At 46.0% G+C, this 16,918-nt stretch overlaps 2 protein-coding genes across 9 annotated transcripts in view; one reads left to right on the plus strand and one right to left on the minus strand.

Annotated features, from left to right (window-relative positions):
• Positions 1-16,918, plus strand: part of SNF8 (SNF8 subunit of ESCRT-II) — a 576,904-nt gene that overhangs the window by 437,324 nt on the left and 122,662 nt on the right. The window lies entirely within an intron of this gene.
• The window catches only part of IGF2BP1 (insulin like growth factor 2 mRNA binding protein 1), a 53,577-nt gene continuing 50,629 nt past the window's right edge, over positions 13,971-16,918 (minus strand). The window contains exon 15 of the mRNA XM_050765723.1: positions 13,971-14,409. Within this exon, the coding sequence (XP_050621680.1) occupies positions 14,317-14,409 (93 nt within the window). The 3' untranslated portion in view covers positions 13,971-14,316. The remainder of the gene's footprint in view (positions 14,410-16,918) is intronic.

Genomic DNA, 16,918 nt, shown 5'->3' on the forward strand with positions numbered 1-16,918 from the left:
TGTTGTCCCCAAAAGATAGGCCTACTGGGGACCTTAGAATGTGACTTGGAATAAGTCCAACACTTTATTTGGAATAAGGGTTCTTGCAGATATAATCAAGGTAAAGATTTGGGGTTGAGATCAGCCTGGATTAGAGGGGGCCCTAAATCCAACAATGAGTGTCTTTATAAGAGAGAGACAGACACCAGGAAGAAAGCCATGTGAAGAGCAGGCGGGGTAGAGTGATGTGTCTACAAGTCAATGAATGCCAAGGATGGCGAGGAGAGAGACCTGCGGTGGATTATCCTTTAGGGCATTCTACTGACACCTTGATTTTGGACCTCTGGCCTCCACAACTATTGTTTTCAGCCACACATTTTGTGGTAACCTGTTACAACCACCTTAGGAAACTAATAAAGCCTGTATTACAGCAAGACAAACAGGCCTTCTTTGGCCAACTTTTGCTGAGTTAGAAGTTCTGTATCAGGAACGTAGAGTTTCTTACTTTGTAAAAGACAGAAGTTTCTCCTGGACTGCCAGAGAAATTCAGTGTTGTAAATCCACCTACATTGTTTTAAAATACTTTACTTGGCAAGCAGGCCCTGAGTGTTACTGGGGCTTATGGGTCGGGGCTGCTCCCACTGGCAGGCAGCCAAGGCCACTAAGAATGAGGCCTTTAACTTGCCAGTCAGCAAGACATCATTATAGACTGGAAATTCTGGACACCAGAAGAATTTTCCAGCACTTTATGCACATTCAGAATCAAAACATGTAGCTACTCTGGGCACACTGCCTACAGCCCTGCTCTGCAAGGGGCAGGAAAAAGAAAAAAAACAAAACAAAACAATTCAAACTTGTAACACATTTCAGCACCAATGACACATTTTTACAATAGTTCATTACAGTGAATGGGCTGGAGTCTCATTTGCAAAGTCACTTTATCCTTTTTCCCCCCTCTTCGCTGCAAGTTTTTTGCCTAATATGTTAGGTAGTTTTTTTACAGAAACACAGACCAAGGACTTTTAACACAGGTACTGCAGGAGTTATGCAGTAGCTAGAAGCACACGGAGTAATGTACACTAGGGAGCACAGCTTTGCACTACTTTTGGTTTTAAGTGACCATTAACTCAGCCTCCAACTCACCTTCAACACCTGGGCGCCAATCCTACCTCTAGCTGCTGGACCTCCCAATGTGGATCCAATACATTTTTTGAGTTTTGTTTAAATTTTATTTTATTTTATTTTATTTTATTTTTTGAGATAGAGTCTCCCTCTGTCACCCAGGCCGGAGTGCAGTGACACGATGGTAGCTGTAGCTTCGACCCTTGGGATCAAGGAATTTTCCCCTCAGCCTCCTGAGTAGCTGGGACTATAGCCATGCACCACCATGCCCAGCTAATCTTTTTAATTTTTGTAGAGACAGGGTCTCACTGTGGTGCCCAGACTGGCCTTGAACTCAAGCGCTGTTCCCGCCTCAGTCTCTCAAGTGCAGGGATGACAGGTGTGAGCCACCACCCTGGCCTGCCTCCCAATGTTTATCAACAAGGTGGCATGAGCTGCCAGCTCCCTGGAAGTCCCATCCCCTAACTGGATCCACGCAGCCCCTGAACGAGTAGGAGAGTGGGAAGATCCTACTCCTTCTCTCTCACCTGCCACTCAGGTGAAGGCCATGCTAGCAGATACTGGGGCACACAAATCATCCCCTTATATTATCTCACAAAGCCTCAAGTCATTTTTTTTTTTTTAATTTTATAAAGTAGAGACAAGGTCTCGATTTGTTGCCCAGGCTGGTCTCGAACTCCTGAGCTCAAGCCATCCTCCTGCTCTAGCTGGGATTACAGGTGTGACCCACCATACTCAGCTTTGGGTAATCTTTTAAGGGCACTGTAACTTTACAGTCCCCACCATTGGGTGGCAAATTTGTCAAACTCCTGAGTACAAGATAAGGCAAGGCCAAGATCTGACTGATTCAACCAGTAAAGATACAATGAGGCTGGGTGCGGTGGCTCATGCCTGTCATCTGAACACTTTGGGAGGCCGAGGCAGGTGGACCATGAGGTCAGAAGTACAAGACCAGCCTGGCCAACATGGTGAAACCCCATCTCTACAAAAATACAAAAATTAGCCAGGCGCGGTGGCGCCTGTAATCCCACCTACTTGGGAGGCTGAGGCAGGAGAATTGCTTGAGTCCAGGAGGTGGAGGTTGCAGTGAGCCGAGATTGCACCATCGCACTCCAGCCTGGGCGACAGAGCAAGAATCCGTCTCAGAAAAAAAAAAAAAAAAAGATACGAGTCACTCTTAGATTTCCACGTTAGTACTTACATCAGTGGTGAAAAGAAGGATAAGCCAAAGGCACCTGCTCCCATGATCCTTGTCCTACAAAGCATGGAACACCCTACTGAGGAGGAGCCAAGCTGAGGCTGCAGCTCTGTGGTTTGGTATCCTGCACTCTACTCTGAGGGAGGGAGGGGGCAGACTGAGTAATCAGAATCCAGGAGTCATGAAAAACAGTTTCATGACAGTCTTCTGGGAGAGAGAGGCAGGTGGGAGTTGACCTCATAGTAGCCCTTTACAGGCCTGCAGTCCCCTCGTGTTCTGGGAGGATCACAAGGCATTCTGCCAAAACTCAGGGAGGCTGTGTCTCAAGCCTTTGCCTGCGTGAATACATGCAAGGTCACCATGGTGCCATAGCAGAGTTATTCCCCTACTAGAAAACAGAACAGACAGAACAAAGATCCCTGCCTGCATGGAGGTTAGATTCTAGAGGTATGGCAGAGAGCAAATAAGTTAGAAGCCAGAATGGTGGCTACCTTTGCTGGGGATGGGAAAGAGATGAGCATGAGTGGCTTTCAGGGGTGCTGGTGATGTCCTCTTTCTTGATCTGGGTGTTGGTGATAGCGGTACATTTTCAGTTTGTGAATTCGTTAATTCACTTATGATTTGTGCACTTTTCTGTATGTGTGCTATACTTAAATTCAAAAGGTAAAATAAATATACGATGAAGTACAGATTAAATAAGGAAAGTATACAGTATGTCAGACAATGGTAAATTAGAGAATTTTCTTTTTTTTTGAGATGGAGTCTCGCTCTGTCACCCAAGCTGGAGTGCAGTAGAGCGATCTCAGCTCACTGCAACCTCCACCTCCCAGGTTCAAGTGATTCTGCTGCCTCAGCCTCCCGAGTAGCTGGAACTACAGGTGCGCACCACCACACCCGGCTAATTTTTTTGTATTTTTAGTAGAGACGGGGTTTCACCCTGTTATCCGGGATAGCCTCCATCTCCTGACCTTGTGATCTGCCCCGCTCAGCCTCCCAAAGTGCTGTGATTACAGGAGTGAGCCACCACGCCCCAGTCAATTAGAGAATTTTCTGTAGAGAAAAATTGAAGTTGACAGAGGGAAGAGAGCATGTTGGGTTTGGGAAAGAGGTTGCAAGACCCCTCGATGGTCATAGAAGGTGTCTCTGAGCTCTCAGGTGACATTTCAACAAAAACCTGAGGCTGGCCACCATGTCCCTCCTATCTCCCCCAGGTTCCATCTCAGGCCTCTTGTTACCCTCTGCCTTGCTTTTCTATTCCAAATAGCTGACCTCTTTTCATTTTCTTTCTAAATCCCTTATTAAAAAAAAAAAAAATCAGACATGCACCGGTAGTCCCAGCTACTCAGGAGGCTGAGGTGGGAGGATCACCTGAGTCCGGGAGGCAGAGGTTGCAGTGAGCCCAGATGGTGCCACTGCACTCCAGCCCAGGCAATAGAGACACAATCTAAAAAAAAAAAAAGCTATCTGTCTATCTCCATCATCAGCACACTCACACACCGCTTGGTTGCTTCCTCCAGCTTCGTGGTGCTAATATTTCTAGACTTATCTCTTTATTTCTGGATTATAATGGATAAAACTTTTCTTTTTTCTTTGGCCTCAGTTAATTCTGTTAAGACAACAAACTCTCATACATCTCTTACAGTATCTCCTTGTCTTGTCTTGTCTCACCTCTTCTTAAAATATTTCATCCAAAACTGCTTATTTGCTTGTAAGACCTCGCAGGACAAAACTTCTGAAGCCTTGCATTCCTGGGGATCTTATTACCAGGCACCTATATTTGAGCACTTTGGCTGGATGTAGAAAACCTGTATTTTAAGTTATTGTGCTTCCATATTTTTAAAACTTCTTTACTTCTCCAATATCTTCTTGTACCTAGTATTACTGTTAAAAAATATAGTATCGGTCTGGTTTTGTTTTTTGTTTTTTTTTGAGACAGAGACTCTGTCTCCCAGGCTGGAGTGCAGTGGCGCGATCTCAGCTCACTGCAACCTCCGCCTCTCAGGTTCAAGCAACTCTCCTGCCTCAGCCTCCCGACTAGCTGGGACTACAGGCGCCCATGACCACACCTGGCTTATTTTTGTATTTTTAGTAGAGATGGGGCTTCACCATATTGGCCAGGCTGGTCTCAAACTCCTGACCTCATGGTCCACCTGCCTCATCCTCCCAAAGTGCTGGGATTACAGGTGTGTCACCGCGCCCTTTTTTTTTTTTTTTTTGGAGACGGAGTCTCTCTCTGTTGCCCAGGCTGGAGTGCAATAGCACGATCTCAGCTCACTGAATCCGCCTCTTGGGTTCAAGCGGTTCTCCTGCCTCAGCCTCCCGAGTAGCTTGGACTATAGGTACCCGCCACCACACCTGGCTTATTTTTGTATTTCTAGTAGAGACAGGGTTTCACCATATTGGCCAGCCTGGTCTCAAACTCTTGACCTCGTGATCTACCCGCCTCAGCCTCCCGCTGGGATTACAGGCGTGAGCCACCCACCCGGCTTCTTATTTCTTTATATGCAATTTGCTCTTAGAATTTTCTCTTTGGCTTTGATCTACTTAAATATCACTAGAACGTATGTAGATGTGATATTTTCCAACTCTATTAGCTTTGGCAAGCTATGGGCCCTTTCAATCTGAGGTTTGACAAGTTTGTGAACTCTCAGAAATTTATCTCTATTGTTTTTCTTTAATATTTCTCCTGCCATTTCTCTCTCTTAACACAAGTATCTGGATGTTAGCACTTCTACAACTATCCTTTGTATTTCCTAGTTCTTCTTTTCTATTTTGTATTGCTTTGCTCTTTTGCTCTTTTTTTATTCTAGATATCACTGCTGTGGTCTTCTAATTCTTCTTATTTATTTATTTATTTATTTATTTATCTTAGATGGAGTCTTGCTCTGTCGCCTAGGCTAGAGTGCACTGGCTTGATCTTGGCTCACTGCAACTTCCGCCTCCCTGGTTCAAGTGATTCTCCTGCCTCAGCCTCCAGAGAAGCTGGGACTACAGGCACACACCACCACACCCGGCTAATTTTTCCATTTTTAGTAGAGGTGAGGTTTCACCATGTTGGCCAGGCTGGTCTCAAACTCTTGACCTCAGATGACCCACTGCCTCAGCCTCCCAAAGTGCTGAGATTACGGGCGTGAGCCACTGTACCTGACCCACTTATCACATTTTTTTTTTGAGACGGAGTCTTGCTGTCGCCCAGGCTGGAGTGCAGTGGTGCAATCTTGGCTCACTGCAAGCTCCGTGGCGCAATCTCAGCTCACTGCAAGCTCCGCTTCCCAGGTTCACACCATTCTCCTGCCTCAGCCTCCCGAGTAGCTGGGACTACAGGCGCCTGCCACCACACCTGGCTAATTTTTTTTGTATTTTTAGTAGAGACCTGGTTTCACCCTGTTAGCCAGGATGGCCTCGGCCTCCCAAAGTGCTGGGACTACAGGCGTGAGTCACCGCGCCCAACAGCCCACTTATAACTTTTAAAATTGTTTTTGTTTTTAAGACAGATTTTCGCTTTTGTGCCCAAGCTGGAGTGCAACGGCGCTATCTCTGTTCACCACAATCTCCGCCTCCCGGTTCAAGTGATTCTCCTGCCTCAGCCTCCCAAGTAGCTGGGATTACAATCATGCACCACCACACCTGGCTAATTTTGTACTTTTAGTAGAGACACGGTTTCTCCATGTCTGTCAGGCTGTTCTTGAACTCCTGACCTCAGGTGATCCGTCCGCCTAGGCCTCCCAAAGGGCTGGGATTACAGGCGTGAGCCACTGTGCCCAGCCTGGTTGTTTTTCTTTAGGATATTTAAGTGACCCCTTTACTAAATTATAAGTTTATTAAGGGCCGGTACAGTGGCTCACACCTATAATCCCAGCACTTTGAGAGGCCGAGGCGGGTGGATCACCTGAGGTCAGGGGTTCGAGACCAGCCTGACCAACATGGTGACACCCTGTCTCTACTAAAAATACAATTAGCTAAGCATGGTGGTGGGTGCCTGTAGTCTCAGCTACTTGGGAGGCTGAGGCAGCAGAATCGCTTGAACCCAGGAGACAGAGGTTGCAGTGAGCCAAGATAGTGCCATTGCACTCCCACCTGCACAACAGTAAAACTCCATCTCAAAAAAAAAAAAAAATTTTATTAACTTTTTTGACTTCCTGAAAATGCAGTATTAATTGCAAATAATGACTATGCTTTTCATATTAATTTTTTTCCATTTAGTATCTCACTGTATTGTCCTGCCCATAAACTTTAAAATGTAGTTATGCATTATCTTTGGGGTTTTGTTCTTGATCTTAATGGATCAGTTCAGTAGTCAGCATGAAGTATATTTGGACTGATTATTTGAATTAGAGTATCTTAATCATGTTATTAAAATATTTAAACCAGCTGTGGTGGCTCACACCTGTAATCCCAGTACTTTGGGAGGCCAAGGCAGGTGGATCACTTGAGGCCTGGAGTTTTGAGACCAGCCTGGCCAACATGGCGAGACCTCATTCCGAAAAAAAAAAAAAAAATTAGCCAGGTGGCTGGGTGCAGTGGCTCACACCTATAATCCCAGCACTTTGGGAGGCCAAGGCAGGCAGATCACAAGGTCAGGAGTTTAAGACCAGCCTAGCCAATATGGCAAAACCCCATCTCTACTAAAAATACAAAACTTAGCCAGGCATGATGGCAGGCACCTGTAGTCCCAGATACTCGGGAGACTGAGGCAGGAGAATCTCGTGAACCCGGGAGAAGGCTGCAGTGAGCCAAGATCACGCCACTGCACTTCACAGCCTGGGTTACAGAGCGAGACTGTGTCTCAAAAAAAAAAAAAAAAAAAAAAATTAGCCCAGCATGGTGATACATGCCTGTAATCTCAGCTACCTGGGAGGCTGAGGCAGGAGAATCACTTGAACCCGGGAGGTGGAGGTTGCAGTGAGCCAAAATCGCACCACTGCACTCCAGCCTGGGTGACAGAGTGATATCCTCAAAAACAAATCAAAGAAAAAACCAAATTGGAAAAAAAAAAATAAAGGAAGGCAAGGTCAGAATAGACCTTTCCCTTAACAGGAAACCCAGAAACATAGGTCACTTACATGTTTTTTTTCTTAGGGTGTTAGGAAGAGTGACACATCCTCATCACTTCTTGGACAGCTACTTCTCTGCAGTGATGTCCCAACATCTTCTTTAATGCTGGAACCCGCATTCCAAACACCTGACCTGCCCCCCTCCCAACATGCAAAGCTAATTAAGAGCAGGGCACCATTTAAAAACCACTCTTCTGTACGTTGAAGGAAAATGCCTACTTTGCATTTGGATGACTCAGGTCCCTGGGAACCAGGGCTCCCATGCTGAGGTTGAGCATCTCAGCTCCCAGACCCAAAAACCCTGAGACACAGACATACTTGTCTTTCAATATAAGTTTCCTTTTATTTTGAAATTGAAACAGCAAAATGAAGTGGTTTGTGGCTGAAACAACCTTCACGGGAAAGAAAACTGGAGTGTTCCTTCATCCATCAAAGAACAAACTCCAACATGTGAGCCAGCTGCCCCACCTCCCCCAAAGCAATGAACAGATTAAAGGATGGGAGGAAGGGTACAATCAAAATCGGGTGATGATGGCCGGCAGATTTCCAGTAAAATACAATTTTCAAAGTTGCTGCAACTACAGAATAAGGTAGCACTCATATTTTTAAAAAAACCAGTCCCAAGCAGTAGGCCTCCAGCCCTTCCCGATTTGCACTCATCAAAATACATCTTTCCCTCTTCTGAGTAAGTGATGTTTCAGAACTGCTTACAAATCCACTTTGCCTCAGGGGAGGAAGCTCTTTTGATTCATTCTGGTTTTGGGGACCAGGATCAAGATTCTGGAGAAAAGGGAGACTCCAAATGTGGTAGAGGACATTTATTCATTATGGTAACACATAATCTGCTGAAATTCATTTTGAACGTGCTTTTACATAGCAGTGGCTAACATAAAATCTGCACAGAAATGTTACAAGTGGCTCCCCAGCCCCCAAAGCGGGGAAGTGCAGTCAAGATTTAAGCATCCCCAAAACAAAGCCTTTATTCCTAGGGGGCTTGTTGGCAGGGGGGAGGGGCGGGGGTGACTGAAGTCAGCTGGCTAGGAGGGGAGAAGGGAGAGAAGCACAGGAAGGACTCACTGGCAGGAATAGGGTGGGGGATGGGGTGAGACAAGCCAGGGGCAGACAGTGAAAGCTGTTACCTGTTAGATTAGCTAGCACGTTGTCTTAAACAAGTGAAGAAAATCGCCAAAGAGTGAAACTTATTTATGGGGGAAAAAAAAGCTTGGGAAATTAAAACAATCCAGTGGTCACTGGAAAATGTCTCCCTCTTTTAAAAAAAAAAAAAAAAATTTTTTTTTTGGTTTTTTTTATTTTATTTTTTGGAAAGTATTCTCAAGGTAATATTTTTTTCCTTTGGAAAAAGAAATCTTTTTCCCCCCCTAACCTAAGCAAGTGGAGTTGCGACTACCTAATTTATCTATTGTTTTGCTAAGAGGTAGATAAAACAAAAGTGAAATGGGGCTTCTATGAGGAGGTCCATTAGAGGGTGGGGAGAGGCTGGGATCGCCCAGTGAAACTCCCCCAACTACAAAGACGGCCTGAATGAGTCCAAGGACTGGGCCCCCTCGGACTCAACCAGGGCAAAGGATCCTGCTCCACCTCTTCTCCTTCTAGAGCCAACTGGGCCCCCCTTGAAGACTGAGAAAGGGCCCAATGGAGGTGTAGGATCTCAAAGAAACCCTGTTGATGAGGTCTCAGCTCTGGCTTCCCCAGGCTTCCTGACTTTGGGGCTGTGTGGTGGGTTCCAGGCCAAGCCCCAGGTCTCACTCCAGCCAGTCCCCTCTAGAAGGGAGGAGGCCATTCCCTTCCTCACCATCTGGTCCAACAAAGCTATAGAAAGTGAGAGAGAGACAAGCTGGAGGCCAAAGGGGTGACACATGGGCAAGGAAGGCAGAAAGTGGGGACCTCACGGCCAGCCCTCCCAGCCCAATCGATATGGGGGGGATCCTGGCAGGCCTGCCTGTTCCCCAAGGACAAACCTTTTGTGGCACAAGCCTCAACTCACTTGTCCTGGCTGGGATTCATACCCTTATGCACGAGTCCCTGCCCTTAGTTCCAATCTTACTGTAAGGATTGAGGTAGTTAATCCATTTATACTCGTAGCATCCATCACCTGCGGTTAATCAAAACACATGCTCCCGAGGAGCTTCCTGCTATTTCATTCAAGAAAAAAATTTTCTTTTGTCCGTCCGGAGTCAACCATACTAAGACGCCAGCAAAGGCGCCATCAGACTGTGCCCCAAAGTGGTGCACAGGGCCAAGGGTCAGGGTTGGGGCTCTAGCCCCTAAATCCCCCTTCAGACATGAGGCCTTCTCCCTGTCCCATACCCCGATAGAGAAGCCTTATGTATCCAAAGGTAAGAAACTGAAGTTTTCAGCTGGTGTTACTCTAAGAGAAATGTTCTGCATCTAAATTATCGCGTATTTGGAAGGGAAATGGCTTTTATGTCCCCTGGCATTGATGAGGATTTTTCTTCAATCTTCCTGCAATTACTGTGACAGGCTGTGCTGTTTTCCTTCTACTGGTTTTCAAGAAACAGGCAACAGTCGAGTGGTTTGAATGGCAAAGCCACTAGGATCTCCCCATAAACACTTCAGGGGAAAGAAAACCCCCACCCCGATGAGAGGTGGGAGGAAGGGGTTGCCTAGAGGCACCAGCTTCTCCTGTGGAGCAAGAAGGCTCAAAGCAGGCCCTCTGGGGCTCTGTGAGGTAGTTACTAGCACTGCTGGTTCCCAGTTTGGCAGAGGGTGTGTCTGGGGTGGGAGGAGGGGAAGGCACCCTTGAGAGCTAACTGAGGCCCCTCCTCACTGCCCGTCTGCCAGGCCTGAAGGGAACTTGGCGGTGCTATCTCTGCAGTAGGGGCAGGGAACCGAGAGCAGTCCCACAACAGGGAGCTACCTGGAGCCCCAAACTTCCTCTCCTTCCCCAAAGTGCAACCAGAAGCTGACAGACCAATTTCTCGGCTCCCTACCCCTTGGCTTGGCAAACACCACACCCTAGTCCCCCAGGAGCCTCTGAAGGGAAGGGCCTTACCCTTAGCTCCCAGTTTCCAGGAGGCCTTCCTCCTCAGACAGCCAGGTATGTGTCGAAAGCTGGCTATTGCTTTGATTCAGGAACAGCCTCTCTCAGCCTCTGTCTGTCTTTGGCACAGAGGAAAATGGACACAGAACCAACTAGAGGATCCCCCCCTCCAGTGTTCTCTTTTAAATGGGGTCTTTTCTGCCAATAGTGAGGAATAAACAAGAATAGTTCCCAACTGCCTCCAGAAGGAGGGGGTCAGGAAAAAGGAAAAAAGATTGATAAGGACTGGGAGGAGGGGAGGAAAGAGTAGAAAAGGGCTATAAAACTCCCTGTCCTTAAAAATGGCTCTCTCCTAACCAGACCCCTCACAGGAGCTGAGTCCACAACCCAAACTGCAAAAGGCAACCAGACCCGAGAGGGGATTAAAGCCATTTGGGGTGTAACTGGCAGATGCAGCTTCAAAGTCAGTCAGTGAATCAAACCATTTTGGTTATGTGTTTCAAAGAATTTAAAAATATATCCTAAAGAGATGGTCCTTTCTTAAAAATATATATGTAGCACACACACACACATATATATCTTAGAGCACAGAAGCATTTTTTTTAAGTCACTCTTCTCAAATCATCCAAATCTCCCAAGTGCTTTTCGCGATAGCTTGTTATCTCACCAAGGATGGGGAAATGGAGGTGCTGAGCAGGAGGGCAAGGAGTTGCCCTAAGACCTAGCCTATGGGACACAGGAGGGCCCGGCCCACCAAGACAGGTCCTTCATCCCACTAAACCTTAACCACCAAACCATGCTCCTTTTGCTTTCTGGTGGTATAACTTCCACGATTTTCCTGCTGGGCAAATATCAACGAGTGGAGCCTTGCCTAATCCAAGCAAGTGAAGTTTTCCAGTCCCTTGCCACACACTTCCTGGTCTCTTCTGGGAGCTGAATCAGCCAACGGAAAAGGACTTCGGCTCAAGGTGTGAAGGGAGCAGGCCCCCAAGGAAACTGAACACTGCAACAATCACATTTCAGGTACTGTGGGATTTTTTTTTTTTTTCCTTCCTGATGATAGTCTGAACCAGATATCAAAGCATGCTTGCTGCTGGAAATTCGCTTTAAATTATTAAATGGCCGACGTCTGAACGTTATCTGCTTTGTTTTGGGACAAAGCATACAGAGCCAGAGATGGAGAGCTGGGAGACCCTTTTTATGGTTGGGACAGGTGGAGAGGCTTAATTCTACTGGCCTGATGTGATCCCTAAATGCTTTTCTGCTTCTCTTCAATTTGGGCCAGTTCTGGGGGCTACAAGGGAATGTCCTAGGGAGAAAGTGATAAGGCAGGAACCTGTCCCAGTCACGTCCCCATACTCCCTGCCCCTCCTTGCCATGAGCCACCCTAAATCAAGAATTCCCTAAGTTTGGGTCCACTTTTAAAATCAATCAGACCTATCTAAAGAAGACAGGGAGACAGAGGCAGGGGCAGTAGTATCTGTTTGCCCCTTGGATCTATGGATATAGATTAAGAAGAACAGCAAGACGGAATTGAAACAGTAACAACAACAACAAAAAAAAATGAAAAGCACTGCAATGACAAACCAGGTGGACCTCTCTGAGGGCGAGAGGGTGGCCTTGTCTTTCTTCCATGAACGGAATCTCGGCTCCCATATCTTTAGACGGAGAAATATAGATTTTTTTAAAACGGTATATTTTTTAGTTATTATTTCTCTCCTCGATAAAACGGAGGCAATATTTTAAAATATCTCAACAGCACCACTGGTGGGAAAAGCTTGCTGAGATGCTGTTTAACCAAAGGAGGAAAGAGAAGAGACCAAGGGCCAGGTGGTTGGTTGTTGGGCATTGTTTAACCACTGAGAGCCCCCAGCTCTGCTAGGCCTTTTAATCCTATCAGGTAGGATATTCCAGCAGTGGCCAGCAGCTGGGGCTCTAGAAGTCAGGGATCAGGGCCAAACAAGGCTCTGGGCTCTGCCCCTCTGGGCTCTCTCAAACCCAGGCCTTTCCTCTTAGCACTAGCCTCCTCCTAAGGGGGCAGCCCCCAAAGCCTTTCCCATCAGGCCTGTTCTCCATAGAGAGTTCCTAAAGGGTTACTGGCTCATGTAAGAAATTATGAAACATAACTTTGTTTTTTCTTTTCATTAAAAAAATAAAATATTCAAGACTATCAGCTTCTCTTTTGTTTTTTCTTTTTTATATAAAATATCAGCAAGCCGCAAAAAAAACAAAAATAAAAAAAAATTTTTTTAATGGGGTTGGGGGAAACAAAAAGGAAAATAATTGCTGAGGTAACTTCATACCTTGAGGTAGTTTACTTCGCACACAGCATTGCCTGACTACGCCCACATGTTGCGGTTGTCTTGTTGTTACTGTTGTTGCAATGTTGAAAGGAGGGGAACTCCACGCATGGGCTTTTCCATATGTAGAGAGGCCTTCCTCCCTTCCCACACACTTGATAGCATTGTCCAGGGTAGCTAAAGTGCATTACCTGGCTAATATGCATTGTCAATCAGTATATTAGGAGGGGAGGCCTAGCCTCATTTAACTGATGGCTTCTGTCCCCTACAAGGGCTAAACACTCCATAGGATCTTATTAAGCCTGGTAAATTAATAATAAATTATATTTACCCCTTGCTGTACAATGCTGCTGGTATTCTGAATTGTTTTTTAGACACACCTTTCATCATGCTGATAATGATTCATAGAGACAGAAGCCGTCAGTTAAAAATTCCTCTCAGATACAAACAGAAGCAAGTACTCTCCAATTTACTCAATTTGCCAGATGATGGACTTTAGCTTTATCGGGAGCTCAGGGTTGGGTTCCAAGTCCCACCACCAAGGAAACAGTGCCGTGGCTGGGAGTGCCCCACAACCCCTGCCTCTAGGAACCAGCCCTTATGGGAACACATGGGCTGGGGTGAGGGCACCGTGGCAGCCTTTGGGGCCACTTAAGTCCTCCATGGAACTGAGACTTTATCAAGGGGAGTTAGCGTCCCCTTCCCAGTGCTCATATCCAATCATTAAAATAGACTTTAAAAAAATATAAAATCCGCCTGAGAACGATGGGAATCAGGGACAGTGGTCAGCCCCTACCCTGCTGAGCATTCAATACCACCTATGTGCACCTGGACATAATGTGAAGCCTACACGGGAGAGGGACGTGAATGTGGTGGGGAAGCCCCAACACAGTGGGGAAATTTCGGTTGTGCCAATTTGAAGATGGTGATCTGGAACAGATCAGCCACAAGGGCACTTCTTTTAAACGTGGATTATTATGTGTTTTAACCATCTTTCTCCCCATTTTCCCCTCTTCTTCATTCCCTATTGTACCTATTGGTTAGGGAGTGATTGGAATTAATCTACAGATACTGACAGTTCTTTTCCCTTGAGTCAATATTGTAAGCAAAGCAATGCATTCGTTCGCATTTTTTTCTGGTAGCAATAAAGATAAAACAATTAGTGTAAATATAGAAAGAGGCAGCAAATGGAGGTATTTTAATCAATTACCCAAGTAGGGGGAAGAAAATTGGAAAAATGTTAAGGTCAAGAAACGAACCATCCTTTAAGGCTGATTAAAACACCCCTCTGCATGTTTTTAAAACCTGAAGGAAATTTTATTTTTCTTCCCACTGAGGTGTAATCCACCCTCTTGGTGGGGCCTGGAGAGCTTCTATAAACAATCCACGTTTAAAAGTGCCTTGCGCTAGAATTTCTGACACCCCGAGGGGCAGAGAATGTTGGGCCAATTGGGTGGGTGTCTGGGGCTAAGAGATCAGGGTTCCTCACTGGAACATCTTTCTCAATCAAGTGGGCAAACCTGATCTACAGCCCGGCCCAGGTGTCCCAGATTCCCACTCATTCTCAGGCCTGCCGGGGAGAGCACACTCTCGATTTCTGCCCGTTGTTGTCCTGGACTCGAAGGGACAGGGAAGGGCTGGTCACTTCCTCCGTGCCTGGGCCTGGTTACTCTGTCCCTTCTGATGCTGCTGCTTAACCTGGGCCAGGATGTCTCGGATCTTCCGCTGAGCCATCTGCAGCAAGAACAGGCAAGAGGGTGGGTGTGAGGACCTCCAAGGAGACAGCCTTCCACGGAAGAGAGGTCATCAGGTCCAGACCCAGGCAATAAACATAATAGGTCACACGGGACTCAGAGGAAAGATAAAGAGGAAGAATGAGGGGTGGGGTGACCTTACATTTCTTTGCCTCCAGTGGAGCCTGAGCATCCCCTGGAAAATACAGCAAACGTGGTGGGTTTAAGTGGGAGATGGGGTTGGGGGACATGAAGGAAGGAGAAACAGTAGTATCAATCCATTCATCAGAATTTAAAATTTGACAAAGTTGATACACATTACCAAACCCAAAACAGAATGCCTAGAGTTTCTAGGCAGAAATATATTACGCATTGTACAGCAGTGGTCCCCAACTCCCAACTGTTCTGGCACCAGGAACTGGTTTCATGGAAGACAATTTTTCTTCCACAGATGGAGGTGGGGGTGGGGAAGTGGTTTCAGGATGAAGCCTCAAATCAGCATGCATTAGATTCTCATAAGGAGTGTGCAACCTAGATCCTTCACATGTACTACACATCCCTGGAGCACTTCACAACAGGGTTCACCCTCCTATGAGAATCTAATGCCGCCCTGATCTGACAGGAAGCAGGGCTCAGGAGGTAATGCCCGCTCATCCGCCGCTCACCTCCTGCTGTGCAGCCCAGTGCCAGTCCGTGGCCCGGAGTTTGCGGACCCCTGTTATAGAGGGTCATAACTTAGGAGACATCATCAGAAATCCATGCTTCATTTTAATACCCCAGGAAAAGGAATAAAATGTCCAGATATGGCCAGGAGCGGTGGCTCACGCCTGTAATCCTAGCACTTTGGGAGGCTGAGGTGGGTGAATCACCTGAGGTCAGGAGTTCGAGAGCAGCCTGGCCAACATGGTGAAACCCCATCTTTACTAAAAATACAAAAATTAGCCAAGCGTGGTGATGCACACCTATAATCCCAGCTCTTTGGGAGGCTGAGGCAGTGAGATCACTTGAGCCCAAGTGTTTGAGACTAGCCTGGGCCACACGGTGAAACCTCATTACTACAAAAAAAATACAAAAATTAGCTGAGTGTTGTGGTATCTGCTTGTAGTCCCCGCTACTTGGGGGGCCTGAGGTGGGAGGATCACTTGAGCCTGGGAGGTAGAGGCTGCAGTGAGCTGTGGTCACACCACTGCCCTCCAGCCTGGGTGGCAGAGCGAGACCCTATCGCCAAAAAAAAAAAGAAAAGAAAGAAAAGAGGAAGTTGATCTAGGTTGGGAAAATAATGTGGAGTCAATAAGAGGTCCAACTCCATCAACCATGGCTTGATGTTTTACATAGCTTTTCATTTAATTCTCCTTCTGATCAGCTAAAATTGCTTCCGTGTTTAATATTAATATATCCTGGCTTTGTGCATCTTTGGATATTTACTCTCTTAAAAAAAAAACAGCTGAATTAAAGATTCACATTTACCCTCTTAAGCTTCATTTATAAAATGAAATTGTTGTGAGAATTAAATGAGTTAATATATATAAACCACAAAAAACAGTGCTGGGTATATCCAAAGGCACCCATAAATCTTAGATATTATTATTATTTTATGGCTCTTATTAATACTTCCTTTTTTATTTGTTATTTTATATATATATTGTTGAGATGTAACGAAAGCCTCTTATAAATACTTCTCAAAGGGTTACCAGAGAAAGTAACTTATCCAAGGTCACATAGCAGAAAGGCTATATATGTGAAGTTTGAGGTCAAAGCTCCCTGGCTCCAAAACCTCCATACTTGATGCTGTACTATATGGCACTGGAAGCCAAAAAACCAAGAGCCAGTTTGCCCCAATTGCTCTAGCAGCCCCAGCAGACCACAAGCCTGCTAAGATCTGGATATCCTCTATGAATTGTAGGAACTGTGATCAACAGTCTCCAAAGTTCCTTTCCAGTTCTAACACTGATGGATTTAAGACTTTAGGAAAACACCATTAGCTGTCAACCACCTGTTTGCTTGCCTTGCTGAGGTTCAGCAAAATTTGAACCTGATATTGGCCTTCCCTTCCAGGCCCTGAGGCCTGTCCAAGTGCTGAATAGCGATGATGAGTTCTGGGAAAGGAATGGGAGGGTGAAGAGCAGAAAACAGAGAGAGAACAGCCATTCTGAGAAAGGCAGAGGGACTACATTTCAAAAAGTAATCAATCCAGGGTATTAGTACTGTTATCATTATTCCATGAACAAAACCAATCTTCTTTCATAACCAGTGCAGAAAGGGGTTAGGGAAGGACTAATGTAGAACATATATATCTATGAAACATATATACATTAAACTTGTCAAATCACTTTCCCTAGAGAATAATAAGAGGGAATATGTCATCTACACATCCCACTTCTGCACCTCAAAGAGAGCAATAACCTAGCCCAGAGGCAGGCAGATGTGGCTGAGGCCCCAGGACTTGTCAAGGTCATGCAGGTCAACCTCTGGAGTCTCTGCTTCTCTGCTCCCCGGGCTCCTGCAGCCCT

The sequence above is a fragment of the Macaca thibetana genome, chromosome 16 (assembly GCF_024542745.1).
Source record: "Macaca thibetana thibetana isolate TM-01 chromosome 16, ASM2454274v1, whole genome shotgun sequence".
NCBI lineage: Eukaryota > Metazoa > Chordata > Mammalia > Primates > Cercopithecidae > Macaca > Macaca thibetana.